At 43.5% G+C, this 22,421-nt stretch overlaps 1 protein-coding gene across 3 annotated transcripts in view; it reads left to right on the forward strand.

The window, feature by feature from the left end:
• The window catches only part of RASGRP1 (RAS guanyl releasing protein 1), a 218,686-nt gene that overhangs the window by 190,864 nt on the left and 5,401 nt on the right, over positions 1-22,421 (forward strand). For 2 of the 3 annotated variants that reach the window (XM_040411767.1, XM_040411766.1), the window contains exons 2-14: positions 1,186-1,367; positions 9,493-9,598; positions 10,111-10,173; positions 10,277-10,408; positions 12,578-12,731; positions 14,334-14,507; positions 14,600-14,716; positions 15,255-15,530; positions 16,891-16,971; positions 18,755-18,859; positions 18,941-19,050; positions 20,021-20,165; positions 21,986-22,022. In XM_040411767.1, the coding sequence (XP_040267701.1) occupies positions 1,295-1,367; positions 9,493-9,598; positions 10,111-10,173; positions 10,277-10,408; positions 12,578-12,731; positions 14,334-14,507; positions 14,600-14,716; positions 15,255-15,530; positions 16,891-16,971; positions 18,755-18,859; positions 18,941-19,050; positions 20,021-20,165; positions 21,986-22,022 (1,573 nt within the window). In that variant the 5' untranslated portion in view covers positions 1,186-1,294. The remainder of the gene's footprint in view (positions 1-1,185; positions 1,368-9,492; positions 9,599-10,110; positions 10,174-10,276; positions 10,409-12,577; positions 12,732-14,333; positions 14,508-14,599; positions 14,717-15,254; positions 15,531-16,890; positions 16,972-18,754; positions 18,860-18,940; positions 19,051-20,020; positions 20,166-21,985; positions 22,023-22,421) is intronic. The other variant, XM_040411768.1, reaches the window with a different exon arrangement.

Raw genomic sequence — 22,421 nt, forward strand, 5'->3', positions numbered from 1 at the left:
TTTTAGGGGAAAAGCCTCAGAAAAACTTGTAACTTATACATTTATATCTCTGCTCTTTCTGCTCATTCACTGTGATCTGAGATTGATGGCATTCTCTGTAGTGTTGTGCAAGGAGAACTATGGATCAGAGATCCGAAGTCGCTTCGGTCAAAACTTTGCCGAGATGAAATTCGTTATCTCCAAAGTCTCGCAAGTCTTCGTGAATAACTTGAAAACAATTTTAAAACTGGGATCCGAAGTCCGCGTCAGTACACAGGTAACAGTAGGTACCAAAGCCGACTTCGGATCCCAGTTTTAAAATTGTTTTCAAGTTGAAAAATCAAAGTCTGAAATTATTCACCGAAGTCTCGCAAGATTTCGGAGATGACGAATTTCACCTCGGCACAGCCCATACATTTGAATGTTGTAGAGAGACGGATCTCCGTACAGAATTCAAACAAAGTTTTGAGCAAAGCCACTTCGGATCTATTATCTGAAGCTCGCTTCGCTCAACACCAATTCTCTGTAGAAGACAGCATATCCATATTTCAATCCGCAGTATACAGATACTTTCCATGTGCATTCCACATTTTTCTCATTCCCATCAATAGAAAGGACTATTCGTGCCTAAAAACGGACCAGAACAGGGCAGGTTCTATAACTTGTGGAACGGCCATATGGATCCATAAAATATAGGGATGTGTGCATGACCCCACAAGAATGAAAGGGTCCGTGTACTGTCTGCAGCTGTGTGCAGAGATAGCGGTCACCCCCAGGTACAGCCCAACTCAGAAAGATCAGGGAAAGGAATAGCATTACAAGGGAATCTCTTCTCACAATGCTATGGCAGAGAGTAGTCAAGACCTCCACAAGCCACGTCATAAATTAGGTGCATCCTCCTGAAGTCCGTGCACCTAAAGTGCCATAGATTTCTGGCTTCATTTACAGCGAATATGAAGATAAATATGTAAAAAAACAAACAAAAACATAATCTCCTCCTTGGTAACAATTATTAAATGACTGTAATGTTTCCACATAGACCAGAGGTACAGGTTCTTGATTGTCACTTTTCCTGGAAGGAGAGCTGAAAGTACTGATTTGTGGCTGGAGGAGGAGGAGGAGGAGGTGACCTTCTTCACCAGCACTGGGCTGTATAGATCCTGACATTTCATGTTCCGTCTAATCTGTCGCCTCTCTCTTTCTCAGTAGACCTGCACATGGCTGTACCACTATTCCTAGACTGGCGCTGGAATTGAAGCAAATCATCCATTGCACCTCGCATCCCAAACTTCCCCAGGTCACCCCCATACGGGTGATGATGCCTCTAGGACAGCTCATCAAGGGGGCCAGCTTGGACGAACTGATCCAGATGTGCATTCAAACTTTTGGTGAGTTATTACGACTCTTGTCACGTGGTTATGCCCTTGGGTGCACTACACGAAGCAATCTCAGCTCTGCTACATCTGCACTCTTTTACTGCACTAATCGAATGTATAGCTGTGATTTTCCATATGTTTGCAGATTACTGATAACTGTATATGCAGGGTGGGTTTGTGCTGCATTGTCCCGGCAGTAATCTGTTGTCCGGGACACAGTGACCTGAAGGAACTGGAGGATTTCAGCATTTCTCTGTGCCAAGCTGCTTAGTCATGGGACCAGTCAGCTAGTATACCAGCTGGTACAGCCAGAAAACCAGATTTCCAAATATGCGATGTACTATACTTATTTCACTATTGTATTCAATGAATGTACATATATATAGTTGAATTCTGACTCCAAATATACGTGTCCTAGTCACCGAGGGGACCCTAAGAGACAGCCCACCTCCCCTACAAAACGACATTTCTGGACATAGGAGCATGTATGGATTTGGAGGAAAAATGTCACTTTTATGTAACGTACTGTGTTCAAAATTATGTTTTTTTTTTTCCCAAGAAAAGTCAGTTCTAGCCCTAACTTTAGAGGCATAAATTGAAGCTCCTCACCCCCCAAAGCAAAATCGGTAACAGCGGGTCCCCAACTGCCATGCATCATTTAGCGGCCTGAGTGCCATGGACTTCTGTAGACCTGACATGGAGGGAACATGGTAGTCATTAGGGAAGCTGTTACAGCCTATGGTTTTTCTCCACATAGGTCCAACGTCTTATAGCCATAATACAGACATTTGTAATCGGCAATTCCCAACTTACTGTTCACATTACAGATGTGTGAAATACATGTACCCCATCACAGTGCCAAGGCAAGAAGTGGTTAACATACAGTGTGCCTAGTGGAAAATGGAAAATTCCTGAAAGACCCCCTCCCCATGAAGGAGGCAACTGTGAAGATGAACAATACCCCATATCTTGAAAAGAAAACATGGTCTATCCTATGTCGGTGTGGCTGGTGCCAGGGCTGCAGATAAGCACTGTCCCTGCTAACAGATATATCCCTAAACCACTGATCACCCACCAGTTTTACGGGGCCCATATCTGGATTTTGTAATACATTAAATTAATTTATATAGCATAAATAATAGCAATTTCCTAATGTGTTTTATTTATCATTTAGTGACACCACAGGTTCTCATAGTAATCTACAGAGCTGTGGAAAGTTACACACCCTGTACTTTTACGACTTTATTATGGGGAGGGGGTCATCGTATTTTTTTTTCAATGTTTCAGGCTACTTTCACATCTGCGATTTTAACTCCGGTTTTGAGATCCAGCAGAGAATCTCAAAACCTAAATTACATGGATTTGTTCCATTTGATACATCCCGTTTCGGTCGGATCCTGTTGTATTAAATCAAAACTGAACAAACCTGATCAGGCCTGAAAATCATTATAAGGCTACTTTCACTCTAGTGTTTTAGTTTCCAGTATTGAGATCCGTCCTAGGGGTTCAAAATCGGAAAAAAACGCTTCCGTTTTGTCCCCATTCATTGTCAATGGGCACAACACTAAACTGAACAGAACGGAGTGCTCCAAAACGTATTCCATTCCGTTTAGTTGCGTTCCCAGACCGGAGAGCAAACCGCAACATGTTGTAGTCTGCTTTCTGTCCTCGGATGCGGAGCAAGACGAATCCAGCATGACCCCCAATGCAAGTCAATGGGGACGGATCCATTTTCTCTGACACAATAGAAAATGGATCCGTCCCCCATTGACTTTCAATGGAGTTCATGATGGATCCGTCTTGGCTATGTTAAAGATAATACAATCGGATTCGTTCATAACGGATGCAGATGGTTGCATCATCAGTAATGGAAGCGTTTTTGCTGAACCCTGCCAGATCAGTAAAAATGCTAGTGTGAAAGTAGCCCAAGTCAGAGGGCGCTGGATCCGTTTTTTTTTCTATAAAGAAAAAAAAATGGATCTGGCACCACTGATTTTTATGCCTGATCAGGTTTGTTCAGTTTTGCAAACCAGCCCCAAAACGCAACTGAACTGATGCATCCTGATCAGTTTTGTCACCATTGGCAATGAATGGGGACAAAACTGATCCGTTTAATTCAGGTTTTGAGATCTCCTCCCGGATCTTAAAACCTGAATTAAAAACGCAGATATAAAAGTAGCCGCCCAATGACTCCCAGGCTCTTCCCGTCATGGTCAGTGCCGTCCAAGTCACCTTCCCATAAACCCTGGGGACATAGACTGAAAATGCGCTAGATTTCACATTTGTGACTGTACATACACAGTGTATGATTATACGTGCAGGGTGATTCTGGGCACTGACCTTGAAGGTGATTCATCTCATTTGCATAAAAACATGAAGCCTTTTTTTAGATATAATACTGGAATATACAGAATGAATATTTAGGGGACATGGCTAACAAGCTGCCATGAAAACATGATGCCCCTCTTCTCCAGTGATAAGTTATTACTAATCTTCATTGAAGGCCACCAGTATGTGATTGATGCTGACGGGATCAGGAGAGGATTCTTCTTTTTACAAGACACCGCTCTGCCTTTGAGGATGGAGTCAGAATGAATGTGCCTTCTTACATTTCCGTCTGTTCTCATACTGGTGGCAGAGGTCCATGTGCCGCACTCATTTCTCACAGCGACACTCAGGACGGTACAGCTTTCTTCCACATGCTTCCTGTCTTCTGGTGGTATTGAAGCTTGCACGGTACAATGTGGTCACTTACACAGTAAATGTTAAAGTGCCTTTTTCCAGTAAAATAGAAGATCACCATTAAGGCCACAGGTGCACGGCCATATCACGCCTCTGTTTTGTAAGGAGCCATAACATGGCCGCCAGTGTAGTGCATGGGACCTTTATAGTATCGTCATATAAGTCCATTTGTACAGTCTGTCAGAAAATAAGTTGTAAGGGGCTCTGATGTATGCAGGTATGCTCCCCTAAAAGCGTAGTCCACAGCAGGGAACAGACACAGTGCGGCTTTATACTAGAGGGCCATATGGCCTCCATGTGATTAAATATATGGCCTCAACTTAGTGTATTCGGTCCCTCAGAGCTTCCATCACAGGGTGGCACCATTACAGCAGTAACGCAGCCTATCCACACTCATCAATGATAAATCTGCTGCGCGGTGCAGGGGCACCAGGTGGAGAATGTATTGCGGGATAACTTGGCAGACAGAGTAGCCTCATGAGTTATGGCTGACCGTGGTTGATGTCAGACGGCTACTTCCTGTTGAATGGAAGCAGGAGTCTAGTCCCACCGATGAACAGCTCTGAGTGCCCGCCCTTGAATGTCTGCCATGTGCACTGCAGCACTTCTCCCTACCTACCATAGACTGTAGTAGAGGGGGGGGGGGGGGGGGGGGTGCACTCTTCTACTCTTTCTCCTCCCATTCTAGGCTGAATTTTACTTGACACAATGGGACTTATGGCGTCCCTCTTTACTCGTTAGGTGGGACCTGGAGGTTTCTGAGATCTTCCTATTAGACTGGTTTCACAGCAGGATTAGTGGCCAGGGGTGTTATGCCGTAAAAAATGAAAATCAGACATCATATAGTACATGACAATATCTTTCTAACAAAGATCTGCCACAGTTTTCAGCACATGTATTTTGGCGTGTGGATGTTGCCTCACAGAAGCTACTGCCACATGGACGTATATTCATGGGATAAAGTACACGATTTAAATGTGGATGTCGCCCTACGCATTGTAGAAGGTCGATTCTGCAGCCTGGTCCATGAAAGGTCTCCTGTCATCATAAAATGTAGGTTATGGGGCGGGTTTCTGTAAGTTCAGAGCTTTGTCACCCCCTCGGAGCTCAGCTGAAATGTCACTGTCCTGGCACCAATCACAATGTGCTTGACGTGAGAACCTCAAGCTGCGTCCGATCAATGGAGAATGACATCAGGAGACTTTGTTGTCACCTCTTACAAGCAGTTAACCATTTATTACTTTCTGACCTCCCGCCCTCAAAACTAGAGGGTCTCTATAGGTGTTAGGTAACCGGGATATAGTCAAGCCCAGGTCCAATGGTCTTCTACACCTAGAAAGGATGGGAATACACAAGGTGGACATCCACGCATCACTGCTATGTTTCTGACAGTGGCATTAACCCCTTAGTGGCCAGCCTGTTTTGGGTCTTAGTGATCAAACAAATGTTTTCATCACATTACAAGAGCTATCATTTTAGTTTTTCATCCCAGAGATAAAAGTCTCAAGGCAATTAAAGGCGTTGGTCCACCTTGGCCATTCGGGGCATATCACTAGGATATGGCCCCAATGTCTGATAGGTGCAGGTCCCATCTCTGGAACCCGCACCCATCCCAAATGCTGGAAGGTGCACGGGACATGCGCGGCTGCACTCCATTCTTTTCTATAGGACTGCTGAATATAGCAAAGTGGCGCGCTCAGCTGTTTTCTGAAGTCCCATTGAAATGAATGGGAAGCGCACAGCACAAACGCAGCCACCGCTCCATTCACTTCCGACTAGCAGTACCCTACAATCAGCTGTTTGAAGGGGCCGGAGAGCTTGGACTAGTGCTGCAGCCTCCTCATAGTAATGCCTTTCACGGGAATGGGACTAAGCGGCAAAAAGGCCATGCGACCGATGGACGTGATGTTGCAAGCCGAGGAAGAGCTGATTGGCAGGGGTTCCAGGAGCTGGACTTCCTCTGATCAGATACTAATCACCCATCCATAGGATAGGTCTTCAACTTTTCATTCCTGGACAACCCCTTTACTAAAAAAAATTCCTCCATGGTAATAACAATCATAATCATCTGTTCATGTACCACCAGCCGGACACAGCTATTTTTTTTTCACCGAGACTAGAAAAAATGGCCCCTATTTTCACGGACTGTCCAGGAATTTACGAACATACAGAATTGTCCACCAAATTGTGCATTGTAGAAGCTCTGCTTTGCTAGTTTTACTGGTAGACTGAGAACAGCCTGCAGGAGCTCTGTCTGGATCCAGCATGGCCAGATGTTACCGTGTGCCTACCATTGTCCGTTGACTATGAAGGGATCTGGCTACTACCCGGCAAATATGCTGGGATTTAGCCGGAACAAAAAACACTGCACTGGTATATTTGATGGGTAGCCGCATTATAGTCAATGGGGCAGGCATGCGGTAACATCTGGCCGTGCCGGATCCAGAGAGCTCCTGCAAGCTGTTGTCCACTGGAGAGCTCTAACTCAGATGTGGAAGAAGCCTTATAGAGGCAAAGATTCACTATACCGACCTAGCTCTGTATCCAGGGGCGGATTGGCCATAGACCTTACAGGGACCCCCCAGTGGACCAAAGCCCAGGGGGCCACCCAAGCTCTCCTGATGGCCACAGGCCAGGTACATGATGGTCTGATGCTCAATGGCCACGATTGCCCTCCTGAGGGACGGTGATACAGTTGAATACTGGCGGCAGTAGTTTGTGCTGCACTGTGGTATTTGATTCTGCTGGGGAGGTACTTTGTGCTGCAGGCCCTGTCTACTTATGTTCCCCCATCTTCTATTAATTTAGTCCCGCCTACAACATGGGACCACTTTTTTTTCCAGGACCACTTTAAATTTCAAATCCACCTCTTTTTATATCTAAATACCTTGGCCAAGGCTCCTGGAACCCAGAACATGGCGCACATGTCCTCCAGCTTCACCATACAACAATACAAATGTGCCAGGCGCAGCACCCATATAGCCCAAAACTCACAAGTGCTGTATGATTGCTGAATTGTGATATCTCAGGAAAAGTCCTGGTGTCTTTTTCTTGCTGAATTTTGGATACTTGCTTGTTAAGGGGCTGGAGAGTCATACAAGCATACTAGAGCCACCCCTGTCTAGTGCATGGACCTGGGACTGCAAAGTATAAAACACTATAGCAGGCTCCACACTACCTATAGGAAGATGTAATCCCTCACAGTGAAAGCTACAAAATGTAAGAGGAGCATTCCTCAAAGTGCCATGTATACATCTGTGAGCCATGATTTTAGCAAAAACCTATAGCTGTCATTTAACTATCCTTGAGTGTTGCCTCATTGCGGGGGACTGCTGTATGTGGTACCCAGAGAACAGGAATCAATTGGAAACCCCCCGGGGACTGATTCAGTGCTGGGAAATGTGGGAGGAACATTAACAAAAGAAAGTCTATTGTTTGTCACTCTGGAAGAAAATGGGGGAAAATTGCAATCACATTAGCATTAATACAACAAGTTTCCCTGAATGGAAATGCGGCAGGAACTCTTCTAACCTTTTTGAACAGAAGAAGTGAAATGGAGAAACGGCCTCCTTAATTTAGATTCATTTTCCATGACATGATGATCAAAGTAAATGACAGATTATGTGCTAAAGTGGTATCTTATGTTCTGGGAGTGATCGTAGAAAAAAACACTTGCCACACTATAATAATCCTGAGTACCTTTGCATGCTACTGCTTATGTAACTGGGACAAAGCCACAGGCTGGTGTGATAACATGCAACGTGCTCCACAGACCTCAGCATGTGCTGTTCTCCCTCGTACCCTCTCCTGGATGTAGTGCGTGCTCGTACCATGTGCGAAATATGAACACCCCCCACCTTCCTTTCTCTAAGCTCATCATCTTAAAATGACTCTCAAAACCACTTCTTGTAAACTGTAATAAGCGAGAACGAGAGAGGAAGCTCATAGCCATGTCTGAGGGACCAAAAGAGAGCAGATACTTCCTGCCTAGTCTGTAGTGATGTGAACAGGGAACATAAAAAGGAACCTACAACGGAGACCTATACCTTAATATTAGAGCATGATGCCACCGTATCAGTCAGGGGCTGGTTGTATATCTGTATAACAGATGCCAGCTTTCATGGAGATCAGATGACCTCACATAAATTTTATTACTGGCCTCCTAAACAGTACAAATCAGAATGTAAAAATTAAAGGAATATGGATCAGACATATTGGATTTTTATATGTCCAATACCTTGGTGTCCCCAGAAGATATCCTCCACCTCTCGTTATGGCAGCAAACATGCATGCTCGGGCAGTCCATGCATGCTTGTGTTAAAGGAGATGTGTCATCAGATGACCACTGTGGGTTCTGCTCCCTGCACTCCTGCAACCAGTTGATTTTGCTGTGGGACGTCGTGGCCAGCCAAGGCTTTCCCCATGCAGGAAATGTAATATTACATGGTGGCTATTCAGATGAATGGTCATCCAAGGGTGGCTAAAGCCTACCGAAATGGGATCCTCACTGCCTCTAGATGCCTCTCTATGATCTCCATGTGCCCTACATGAGCCCGAGGACAGTGGTTGTATTCGTGAGACAACTGCTTCAAATGGAATCTGTCACCCCGATTTTGGACTATTAGCTACAGTAATATATGAGTTAGTACTTCAGATGAAGACTCCAGATCACTATTTTTTTTAGTTTCCTACTACCCCTGGTTGCCCTGCTGTCAGCTCTCAAAGCTGCACTGAAATATACAGTCCAGACTGCTGTGCTGTTCTAACATAATGGAGAGGTCTCCTCTGCGCATACGCAGCAGTCTTGACAATGGATTTCAACTCGCCTCTGAGCGCCAACAGTGGAGGAATGGGGGCAGTATGAAAATAAAAAATTGTGATGTGGACATCTTATCTGCAGTACTACTCATGTATTGCTGTAGAAAATGAGCCAAAATTGGAATGACTGATTCCCTTTAAAGTTGAGGGATATAGGTGTCAAATGTATACGCAGTACTGTCAGCTATTTCCTGTGTATAGCTAGCTTTAGACGTATCTTTTGCTCACACATTAGAAAACTGCATGCAAGAGACTTTCCTACTGTCTTGCGTATAGTTCCTATGTGTTGTCGTGGTAACAGACTACAAACCCTGTGTAGTCTGATACTGCAGTGATACATCCACCTGTCCTAGTAATTAGCAGGATCCACAACATAAGTCAAGTCAAATAAGGGACTATTTTTTTGTAGGACCAGAATTTGTACCTGCGCCCATATTGACGTCACAACACTTGTGTTTACCAGCGGCAGCATGCATGTCATATCTCGTCCTGCTGGAAAGCAGGAAAGCAGAGTTCCTGTTACCTTATTAGATTGGATTCACTCTTGTAATCTTTATAACCGTTATCTCTCTTGCAGATTCTGATGGAAATGTTTGCCAGGGCAGCGAGCTGGTACAAATCATGCTGACCATGCATGGCTTCCTGATTCCCTCAGCAGACCTGCTCAACAAGCTCAGGAAACTATATCCTTTGCTGCATCAAAAACACCATAGAAGTCAGTTGAGGGTCATAAATCATTGTGTGTCCTGTTCTCTTGCACATGGATGAAATGAATGGGTCAGGATTCAGTGCGGGTGCAATGGGTTCACTACACGCACAGCACCCGCGCGGAAAACTCGCTTGTGTGAAAGGGGCCTAAGTGGAATAAAAAAATCCAAATGCCCGGAGAGTGGCATGCATATGTTTGTGAGCATGTGTGCTGGTATTGACAGGCGTGTGCTCATGAGGGTACAGGTAATGAGGATTCTCATGGGGGAGGCATAACCTGGCAACAGAGAGATTACGTCCAACGCTTGTTTATTCTATAACCTACTTAAACCTCATCCTGTCTCAGAAAACAGAAAATCTTCAGTGTTTCACACGGTACATAGCACGTGAATACAGCTACAGTAGTCTCCAGTAATCTACACTCCTTCTCCCCTTTTCCTATAGCTCTGTATTATTAGATGTTTTTACCTTAACTGAAATGCCATACATATGAGGAGGCTTTGGAGAAGAGGTCACTGATGTTCTGCAGAAAAATCTGCTACTTTGTGAGGTGGGCTGATGACTTTGCTTCTCTGTCTCTCTTGTCCATGGCTTTCCAGCCATGTGCCCCCATTCATTGTGGTGTTAATAACGCCTCCAATTATTCACACTAGGTATTGGATCACAGAACTTTGGACCATGTTTAAAACAGACATGCGACTAACTCAGACCATGGAAGACTTCCAAGAGATGGTGCAAGCACAAGGCGAAGAGTCACACCGGCATCTTCTGGACGTTGCGCAAATGTAAGTAGTTAAACTTCACAACCATCAGTCTATCTATCTATCTATCTATCTAATATCTATATCATGTCTATCTATCTATATCATGTCTATCTATCTATCTATCTATCTATATCATGTCTATCTACAGTCATGTGAAAAAATTAGGACACCCTTTGAAAGCATGTGGTTTTTTGTAACATTTTTAATAAATGGTTATTTCATCTCCGTTTCAACAATACAGAGAGATTAAAGTAATCCAACTAAACAAAGAAAACTGAAGAAAAGTCTTTTCAAGATCTTCTGTAAATGTCATTCTACAAAAATGCCTATTCTAACTGAGGAAAAAGATAGGACACCCTCACATGTATTCCCTCTTAAATTGGCTCAGATCTCACACAGGTATATCACACCAGGTGCACATAATTAGTAGATCGTTACTCTGCATGTTGAATGAGGCTTGCCCTATTTAAACCTCAGACATTTAGTTTGGTGTGCTCCTGACTGTTGAAGTGAGAGTGAGCACCATGGTGAGAGCAAAAGAGCTGTCAGAGGACTTCAGAAAAAAGATTGTAGCAGCCTATGAGTCTGGGAAGGGATTTAAAAAGATCTCAAAAGATTTTGAAATCAGCCATTCCACTGTCCGGAAGATAGTCTACAAGTGGAGGGCTTTCAAAACAACTGCCAACATGCCCAGGACTGGTCGCCCCAGCAAGTTCACCCCAAGAGCAGACCGCAAGATGCTAAAAGAGGTATCCAAAAACCCTAAAGTGTCATCTCGAGAACTACAGCAGGCTCTGGCTACTGTTGATGTAGAAGTACATGCCTCTACAATCAGAAAGAGACTGTACAAGTTTAACTTGCATGGGAGGTGTGCAAGGAGGAAACCTTTGCTTTCCAAGAGAAACATCGAGGCCAGACTGACATTTGCCAGCGATAAAGTTGACAAAGACCAGGACTTCTGGAATAATGTTCTTTGGACAGATGAGTCCAAAATTGAATTATTTGGACACAACAGCAGAGGACATGTTTGGCGTAAACCAAACACAGCATTCCAAGAAAAGAACCTCATACCAACTGTGAAGCATGGAGGTGGAAGTGTCATGGTTTGGGGCTGCTTTGCTGCAGCAGGACCTGGTCAGCTCACCATCATAGAATCCACGATGAATTCTACTGTGTATCAGAAGGTGCTTGAAGAACATGTGAGACCATCAGTTAGAAAATTAAAGCTGAAGCGGAACTGGACCATGCAACATGACAATGACCCAAAACATACTAGTAAATCAACCAAAGATTGGCTGAAAAAGAAGAAATGGAGAGTCCTGGAATGGCCAAGTCAAAGTCCAGATTTGAATCCCATTGAGATGCTGTGGGGTGACTTGAAAAGGGCTGTACGTGCAAGAAACCCCTCAAACATCTCACAGCTGAAAAAGTTCTGCATTGAGGAGTGGGGTAAAATTTCCTCAGACCGATGTCGAAGACTGGTAGATGGCTACAAGAACCGTCTCACTGCAGTTATTTCAGCCAAAGGAGGTAACACTCGTTATTAGGGGCAAGGGTGTCCTATCTTTTTCCTCAGTTAGAATAGGCATTTTTGTAGAATGACATTTACAGAAGATCTTGAAAAGACTTTTCTTCAGTTTTCTTTGTTTAGTCGGATTACTTTAATCTCTCTGTATTGTTGAAACGGAGAGGAAATAACCATTTATTAAAAATGTTACAAAAAACCACATGCTTTCAAAGGGTGTCCTAATTTTTTCACATGACTGTATCTATCTATTATCTATCTATCTCTGTCTATTTTATATCTATGTATCTATCTCTGTCTATCTATTTTATATCTATCTATCTATATCATGTCTATCTATCTATCTATCTATCTATCTATCTATATCATGTCTATCTATCTATCTATCTATCTATCTATCTATATCATGTCTATCTATCTATCTATCTATCTATCTATCTATCTATCTATTATCTATCTATCTCTGTCTATTTTATATCTATGTATCTATCTCTGTCTATCTATTTTATATCTATCTATCTATATCATGTCTATCTATCTATCTATCTATCTATCTATTATCTATCTATCTCTGTCTATTTTATATCTATGTATCTATCTCTGTCTATCTATTTTATATCTATCTATCTATCTCATATCTTTTGTATCCTTTTCTACAATTCTAGAAACTCTCGGGAGTGGTCAAGAAAGCTGACACAAAGAATAAAGTCAACTTGCAGCAAGAAGAGGAAGGTCTCCCTTCTCTTTGACCACCTGGAGCCACAAGAACTTGCAGAACACTTGACTTATCTTGAATTTAAATCATTCCGCAGAATTTCTGTAAGTGATCAGGACAAAGTATGTAATCTGCTCCACACAACAATACTAGGGACTAAAAGCATAATTCTTTACTGATTGCATCCATAGATAAAACATAAACCGGTGGAGTAGACATAACTAAAGGTAGCGCCGGGTCAGTAGTGTATCAGTAATACAATGTGATTTGCCCTGTTCTAGAGACATCATATACTGCCTAGTGCTATGAAGTAGGAATAGACATAGCCATTTATCCCACATTCACATACAGAGAGATGAAGTTCTCAGCAAGATAGTAAATGGATCAGTTCAGGATAAAGTGACAAATACTCAGACCACAGTGCAGCCATGATGCATGTCTCACTCTTGCTTCATATGGGGGAAGAAGAGGTTTCAAAACACAAAGTATGGAAACATAAGGGTCATGCTATATGGGATTCTGTGTTAGGCCTATTATGCTGTGGAAGAATCTGGTTTAGGCCTCATGCACACGATGTATCCATTTTGTGGTCCACTAAGCGTGGATCCACAAAACACAGATCCCAGCCGAGTGCATGCCACCATTTCTTTTTTTTACCTTCTGTAGAAATGTCCTATCCTTTTACGCAAAACAGAAAAGAATAGGACATATTCTATCTTTTTTGCGGGGCTGCGGAACGGACACACAGATGCGGACATCACACTGTGCTCTGTCTGCATCTTTTGCGAATGGGTTCGCATCCGTTCCTCCAAAAATGCGGATCAGATGTGGACCGAACATACAGTCATGTGCATCAGGCCTTACTGTGACTTACTTTCCAGTTCAGAAGACCTGCATGCTTGGCTGATTGTCTATGGGGGGTTGTGTGAGATGGCTGTTGGCAGAACAGTGGTTTGACTAGCAACTATCTCATGTGTATGGTCAGCCTAAATATTTAATCTGCTTTTGATTTTAACAAATTCAGATTTGTAGTATGTCTTAAAGGGGTTGTCCAGCCATATAGATTGATGACCTATCATCAGGATCAGCTGTTTAACGAGGAGGTGGCGCTTCCTGGTCTTTACACTACGCGTCGTCTCCTGTGGATCGGAGGCGTAGTGTAATTATAAGTGCTTGTTCCATTCACTTGAATGGAGCGAGTACTCGTCATTACACTGCACTTCCGAGACGACGCGTAGTGTAATGAAGAGGAAGCAGCGCTTGCATGGAGTGCCACTTCCTCTTCAAACAGCTGATCGGCAGGGTTCCTGGGTGTCGGACTCCTGCCGATCTGATATTGATGACCTATCCTAAGGATAGGTCATCAGTATATATGGGCAGACAACCTCTTTAAAGATAATAACTACAAACCCCAATCATTAGCTGTAGCTAGGTGCATGTTCCCGCAGTTCAGTATCTTCACAGCCATAGATCTGCCCTTGACATATGGCGGCATAGATTATTACTATATACGATAAATAACTTAGAAGTAACTCTTCATCACTCTCAGGTACTTAGTATGTGAAGGTTGTGTGAGAAGCACTTTCTTAGTTACTAAAGCTGTAATATTTATTTTGTGCACCACGGTCCATTGGGTTGTGTGAAAATATGACATCTAGAGCTGCAAACTCGAGTTCTTTATTCTAACCTTGATGTGTTCCTCTTAGTTTTCTGACTATCAAAACTACATTGTGAATGGTTGTGTGAAAGACAATCCCACAATGGAACGGTCAATTGCTCTCTGCAATGGGGTCTCTCAGTGGGTTCAACTGATGGTCTTGAGCCGACCAACTCCCCAGTTACGAGCTGAAGTTCTCACCAAGTTCATTCATGTGGCTCAGGTAAGCAGCAAGTCATGCCCATGCATAGCGAGGGAGGAAAGACGTATCCAGCCGTCTACACTGAGATGATATGTTTTTGGTTGTTCTTATAGAAACTTCAGCAGCTGCAGAATTTTAACACTTTGATGGCCATCATTGGAGGTCTTTGTCACAGCTCTATATCTAGGCTTAAGGAGACCAGTTCTCAAGTTTCCCATGATGTGCACAAGGTACGTAATAAATTTGACAATTAGACATCACATTGAGAATCACTGAAGGCCCTTGGAGATGTTAAAGATACTCAAATATATGATCCTTCACGTGAATCTGCAAGATTTAAAAGGGTTTTCCGAGATTTTAATACTGATGACCGATCCTCTAAATAAGTCATCAGTATGTGATCGGTGGGGGTACGAAACCCGGGATCCCCACAGATCAGCTGTTTGAGGAGGCACTGGTGCTTCTCCGTGCTCACCAAGCACAGCACTGTACATTGTATAGACGCTGTGCTTGGTATCTCACTCAGCCCCATTCGGTTCTATGGGGTCGAGCTGCTCTTAGGCCACATAACCAAGGGAAAGCAGTGAGAAGGCCATGGCACTGCTGCGAGTGCCACTACCTTCACAAACAGGTAATCGGCGGGGTTCCCAGGTGTCAGACCCACCACCAATCAGATACTGATAACCTATCCAGAGGATAGCTCATCAGTGTTAAAATCTCAGAAAACCCCTTTAATGAACAGAATAACGATAGTACTTTTCCTTTCAGGTCCTCAGTGAAATGACAGAGCTCCTGTCCTCCTGTAGAAATTATGATAATTACAGGAGAGTATACAACGAGTGCAGCGACTTTAAGATTCCCATCCTTGGGGTGCATCTCAAAGATCTTATTTCTCTTTATGAGGCCATGCCTGACTTTCTGGATGAGAAGAAAATCAATGTGCCCAAGCTGCATTCCATGTACAACCACATCAATGAGCTCATCCAGCTCCAAAACATTGCTCCCCCGCTGGATGCCAATATGGATCTTGTACATCTGCTTACAGTAAGTAAATCCCCTCAACATCCTGTATTCCAGCTGCTTCTTCAATTCTCTACATATATTGTCTGTACTGTAGGTTCCACCGCTGTTTTAATAATTCGTAACTTTAAGGGGCACCTGCCCCAACACTTTTGCCCCAAAACCGCTATACTAAATTTTTTACTTACATGCAGTTACAAAGGTATTCAGATCCAGGTGCTGAAAACTGTAGAATATTTTTCGTGGGACAACCCCTTTAAGATTATATCCTGTTCTCACCATATGCTAATTAGTTATTTAGCACCACAAAGGAGGAGCCTGCGCTAATACAAGTCAGGATGGCTACGCCCAGCCAGGTTTGCTTGACTTCTCATGCATGCACCATTGCATCTACTTCAGGTGTATGCACAATATGCTGCTGAAGCCAGGGCCTTCACTGCGCATGTGCCAGAAGTAAATGCAGTGACACACACACGATTTTGACTGGCCTTGTGATGCCATTACCATCTTCAGAAACATCCGTCAAGCCTGGCTGAGTGTTGGCGCAACTGTCCTAATCCTGTATCATCAAGAGCCTAATTAGTATATAACGAGAACCAGATACATATTTCATTTTCTGAACAACGTGGCACATCTTTGGCACACTAAGGACAACTTTGCAAAATGCTTGAACATACCAGGTATTGGTAGCAGTTTTGGGGGCACAAATGACACCTACATAACTCTAAAATTCTTGTTTCATGCAACCTACTACACAGATTCCCCAACCCCTCCCCATATCCATGTTAACCACATTATGGTAATCTGTGGGGAGGAATGATCATAGAGTCCATTCTGCTTTAGCTAGATAGTCTGCTGCAGCAATTCCATCCTGTGAATAGCCGCTTCATGTGTTGAAATACACTTTAGCAGCAAACGGAAAATTAACAAAAGCCATTAAAAAAGTCAGTTCTCTGCAACTTTGTATTTAAAGCATTAAGTGTCACATTAATAACTGCTACATCTGTGGATCATAAACAGCCAAACCTCTAGCAGCCATCTAGTCCTCACGTAGCCATACCTCCAGCACCAATGCTATGTTACACCCCACTGGTAGTCAAGCCGTCTTGTAAAATGCCATACTGCCCATTAGTTACCACTCTAATCACATGATCCGATGGTTCCTATTGTTTGTGGTAGGAATATTAGGAAATATCTATGTAAAATTCTCCTATTTCATAACCCTGCTACGTTGTTGCTGCCCTAGAAAAACAGATGTCTGTTTTAATTGTGCAACCTCTAAAATTGAATTACAATAAAAAAAAATTGCCCTGGGTGACATCTTATACTTCTATGAACTGCTTTTTATAAATGTGCTTCATTGTTCTATTTGTGTGTTTTTCAGCTTTCCTTGGACTTGTATTACACAGAAGATGAAATGTATGAGTTGTCTTATGCAAGGGAACCAAGGAATCATCGGGCTCCGGTAATTTTAGACACCCGTGCAAAAATTATTTTTTTTTATGCCATCCTCACCACTGGGGAACTGGAGGCAGGGGAGGGGGGGGGGGGGGGGGGTAGGGGGACTGGAGTAGACTTCAATCTAGGAACATGGCTCATCCAAATAAGGCACATTCTCCAACAGCGCAGCGACCTGACTCAAACCCTGTAGACACTCAATTATATATGATATTTTTGTGACATTGTTAGATGCTAATTATGGACCGTTGGGATCTTCAGTTGCAAATTCTGTTTTATTTGCTGGAACAAACAGTGCAACATGCAGCTCTACTTATTCTAGTAAAATGAGGAATGCCATGATGGTGCCAAAGGACCCCTTCCTAGAGTAAATCAGTGGTTACCTTCGTGTGACTCCATCAGATATGTGAACAGAGCCTAAGGCTAGCTATATGCATTATATCATCTAATGACGAAAGCAGATGTTGGGTGATATAATGATGCTCGGTCCTTGCCAGAGGTTTTTGGCAGTGGTTTTCTCCTCATTCCCCGTTCCTCCTTCTAGCGTGCCCAAGCCCAGTGTCCATGTGTGTGGATGGGTCAAACAATTCATACAAATCAAATTAGTTAAAAAATCTGGCCCCACTACTCAAGAGACTCCCCCCTCCTCCTCCTTGATTGACAGGGCGAGACATCTTGCCTGGCCCTGTCAGTCTTGTGCCTATGCCGTTGCACCAAGTAGCAGCTCAAGCACGTAGGTTCTGCTGCTGCAACTTGAGCAGAGATGCATACTGTGCATGCGCCCCTACACTTCTGGACACTGACAGGGCCAGGCGAGATGTCTGTCTACGGCAGGGGTGCACAACCTGCGGCCCGGGGGCCACATGCGGCCCTTGATACCATTCTGTGCGGCCCCCAACCATCTGGTAACAGACATGTATGTCTATGTCTTGTGGCTGCTCACATGTATTTTTCATGTATTTTTCACATTAGATTGGAGTCCTGGAAGTGAAACTAGATATTAATGGTATATAATGTGTGTTCAATATGCCATATGTACTAAATTTCAGTTGTTAATACACCTTTAAATTTTAATTTCGGCCCTCGTCATTGGGTCAGTCTGGCAATCTGGCCCCCAACCAGGAAACGTTGTGCACCCCTGGTCTACGGGGACCCTCTTGAGCAGCAGGGACAGTCCCGATTTGCTCATTTCTAGTCTGGTGAGATAGCTGTCACCAAATGAGCTGTCCCCTTGACCTATTTGGCATAAACTTCTGGAACTGGACACTTACGGTAGATAAACGCCTGAACCCGTCATTAGATAAATGTTCTGTCAGGTCAGCTGGAAATTAAGGATGGAAAGTTGACGGTGCATACATTAGAGCTATCACTTATATAACACTCATTACTTGCATAAGCAGATGCCACAGCTGAAATGTGATTCATATCATGATACCATAGCCTCCATATTCATATTAATATATCGTAGGCACATCTGTAAGAGAGAAGATGCAATGAGAGAATTCCTTTTGGGTGGAATTTATTGGGGAACTGCAATTAAAGGACCATAATATAATCATATAAACCTCACTGCAGTAATGAAACTGTTTTCTGTGCCCCAAATCCCATAGGTAGTTCCAAAGGATTCTGCAATTCCTGACGCCTGGTGTACAATCTGATATAAATAGCAGTAGGATTTTTACACCTTAACTGCGAACAAACACACGTATTATATGTGATAAAACTGACGGTGGATATAGTTGGCTGGAATTGCAATAGAAACTCTCATCTCTTCGCATCTCTTCATACAGCCTGTCACCCCCTCCAAACCCCCAGTTGTCGCAGATTGGGCATCCGGTGTCGCCCCTAAACCAGACCCCAAAACCATCAGCAAACATGTGCAAAGGATGGTAGATGTAAGTACAACTGCAACCGTTACCATATACATTCCCTAATCTTTGTAGCTTAGTATACGAAGTGATATTTTTTTTTTCTAGTCTGTATTTAAAAACTACGATCTGGACCAGGATGGATATATATCCCAAGACGAATTTGAGAAGATTGCTGCTAGCTTCCCCTTTTCTTTCTGCATCATGGATAAGGACAGGTAAGAATTATTGTTAAAGTGTTCCTAACATTCTGATACAATGTGCACAAAAAGTGTCTTCACACTTTCACACAATACATGTGGATTCACACAGGGCATTGCCACGTCTTATGTGAGGATATTGATGGTCAGTTCCTGCGGATACACCCTTTTGCAAGTGTGAAATCTGCATTAAAATCCGCAGGCGAGATGTAGATGTCTCTGTCATGCAATCTGTGAATCCATGAATCCATGTCCATTGATCCCCATGTAAATATCCAATGCCCATATGAAAACCAGAACTGCTTCCCTCTGAGACTTAGGCTTCATGCACACAACAGTAAAAAACGGGCATGTGACAGCTGTTTTTAGAACCAATTAAGTCTATGGGGTATTCACAGCTGCTTTTTTAATGGCCAGTAAAAAACAAAAAGGGTTAAAAAACAAAACATCCATTTGAACGCTCAGGGGACACACGTTCCTTGAATCCTCGCTCCTCACTGGATGTAGCAGGACCTGTGCTCCTAGAGAGATGTCATCAATTGATCACGATGGGAGTACAGCTCCTGCAGCATCCAGTGAGGTGTGAGTGTCCCCATAGCCATATTCCCTACAGGATCATTTCCTGGTGGGCTGATGCCTAGGAGGGCCGCCCAAGCCAACCTCCCGGCTGCCAGCCAGCTACATAATGATCTGGTCCTCTCCTATGTACCTGGCCATCGGCTGTAGGTGCCCTCCTGAATCTGTATGGTATTTTATTCTGCACTGGGACTAAAGGAGGCATTTTATAATAATGGGGGCTCAAAGAGGGCCATCATCAATACTTAGGGGCACTGTAGGGGTTGGAATTTGAAAAGAAAATAATAATCTGCAGACGTAAAGCATTTGTATTGTAAATTCCATCACGTAAGAAAGATTCACACAATATTCAGATGTCATGATATGTGGCCAGAGTAGTCGTCCGTCATTGTTCACCATCTCTTCTTAACAGGGAGGGTCAGGTCAGCAGACAAGAAATCACAGCATATTTCATGCGCGCCAGCTCCATATGTTCCAAACTGGGCCTGGGTTTCCTCCATAACTTCCAGGAGACCACATACCTCCGTCCAACGTTTTGTGACAACTGTGCAGGATTTGTGAGTATTTCACTATTAACACCTTTATCCTTCAAGTTGCATGTACAAGGTCAATTCTAAAATCTGCCGGCATTTAGTTTTACTCCATAAATAGTACAATGCAAATTTTATGGGATTCTTGGATGTTGCTTAATAATGTTGGGTGTGCCACAGTATAATGGAAAACCAGCAAGTGACTTTGGAAAATATAATTGGCAATTGACAGTACATTTACAAGAAACTACTGAGACAAGAGATCCACAACGCTTTATTTACACGTAGGAAACATGGACAACCGGCACTTCCCCGTAGGGGTGTCCAAGACATCTAGACATCAGACATTGCAAATAGACTGTCCGATGCTTGTGTAAGATGAGCACCAAGGGACAATAAACACGTCCATTGGCGCTTGTTTGCACCAGAGGCCGCTACAAAATGAATGTGGGAGGAATGATGACTACTGTAGTCATTCTTCCCTCATTCTGTTCTGTTATCTGCAGCAGATCCCTGACTACATGGGGAGATGTACTGCCGATAATCGGGGATCTTTCATGCAGTGAGAAGGGTTTCTATAGTACGTGGTTTGACCATACCTGCCCACCTAGCCTTCCCCATACAACCCTGAAAATTCCCAATAACGAAGCTTTTAGTTTTTGGCTGGAGATGGATTTTTAGTGATTTCTGTGTTGCAGTTCATTTGTAAATCTATTTTATTCTACTATCTAATTCCATATTTATATGTTAACACGATTGTCCGCTTTGGGCACTTCCCTGCCGCATCAACCATTATACAGTTGAGCTCAATGGGTTGTCTATATAATGTGCAGCCATGCTGGGTGCATGCGTGGCCGCCCTCCATTCATTGGTATGGGAGTGCCAGAAATAGCCGAGTAGTGCACTCTGCTATTTTCAAAACTCCCATAGAAGTAAATGGGAAGTACGGCCACCGCTCTATTTGCTACTATGGGGCTGACCCTCAGAAATGAATGGAGTATGCACGGTCCACTCTCCTTCACTTTGCAGGCTCCATTCTAGAGATAGGTGCAGGTCCCTGCAGCCACCTGACATTGGTGGCATATCCTAGTGACATGTCACCAATGCTTGAGATAACACAACCCCTTTAAGAACTCCTGGACATCCTTGAGTGCATTTTAAACTAGACCCTACAACTCCTTGTTAAGGAGATATTGCAATCCCTGACATTTATGGCATGGTTGCTGGAGACATGGTGGTACCCTTTGGAACCTCATCTATCAATTAGCAGAACAGGAAACCAGTGACAATGGTTGAGAAGCAGAAGAGCGCAGGTCAAGAATGCGCACTGCTCTCTCCATTTTATTCTAGGAGAGTTATTGGAACAGCCAAATCAGCCCATTAGGTTGATAAGTCCCATAGACTACAATAAAGTCATGCACAGGACCCTGGTTCCCCCCATAGGAGGAGGTGAGGGTAGAGTTGTCACCGAGGATACACCATAAATTTCAATGGTGGGAATATCCTTTTAATGGCAGTCTACTTTTCAGTTCAATATTTTACATCTTGCCTATAGCTGTACTTACTAGGAACACGATATTACCCAGATTTATATGAGAATCAGTTACATAAAGCTGGCTGAACCTATCCTCTAATGGGGGTGTATGGGGGGTGTCCCGACTTTCCCACAATGGTAGATCCTCCATCAGGGGGGAAAAAAAAAAAGGATGGGACTGTTGGATTTCAACATACTTAATTCCCAGGGGAGAAAAGCTGCCACCAGAGGTTTATTCATCGTCCCCATTTGAGAATATATGCATGGTTGGCTGACAGCGAATGTGAATGACTGTTTTCTGTATGTTTTTCAGCTTTGGGGCGTGATTAAACAAGGATACCGCTGCAAAGGTAAAAATGACCACTTCACGTCTGTCCTGAAATTAGGGTTCTTCATGTGCACATTTTAATTTATTTTTGTAAGAATTAGGGCTCATGCAGACGACCGTATGTTCTGTTCGAATTTTTGCGGATCCAATTCATTTCAATGGTCCAGCAACAGATGTCCTTGTGTGTACATTCTGCGACCCGGAACAAAAGTATAGGATATTTCTGCAGGAGTTAAAAAAATAAATAAAAAATATGGTGACATGCAGTCGGGATCCGTGTTTTGTGGATTGGCAGAATATGTGCATGAGCCCTTTGAGGGGTTATCAGAGACTAAAAAGTGTCCCCCATATGCCCGGGTGACACTTAGCCAATGGCAGTAAGTGCCGGGGACATCTCTCCCCTCCCCCTTGACATTCTCAT

The sequence above is a fragment of the Bufo bufo genome, chromosome 11 (genome assembly GCF_905171765.1).
Source record: "Bufo bufo chromosome 11, aBufBuf1.1, whole genome shotgun sequence".
Lineage (NCBI taxonomy): Eukaryota > Metazoa > Chordata > Amphibia > Anura > Bufonidae > Bufo > Bufo bufo.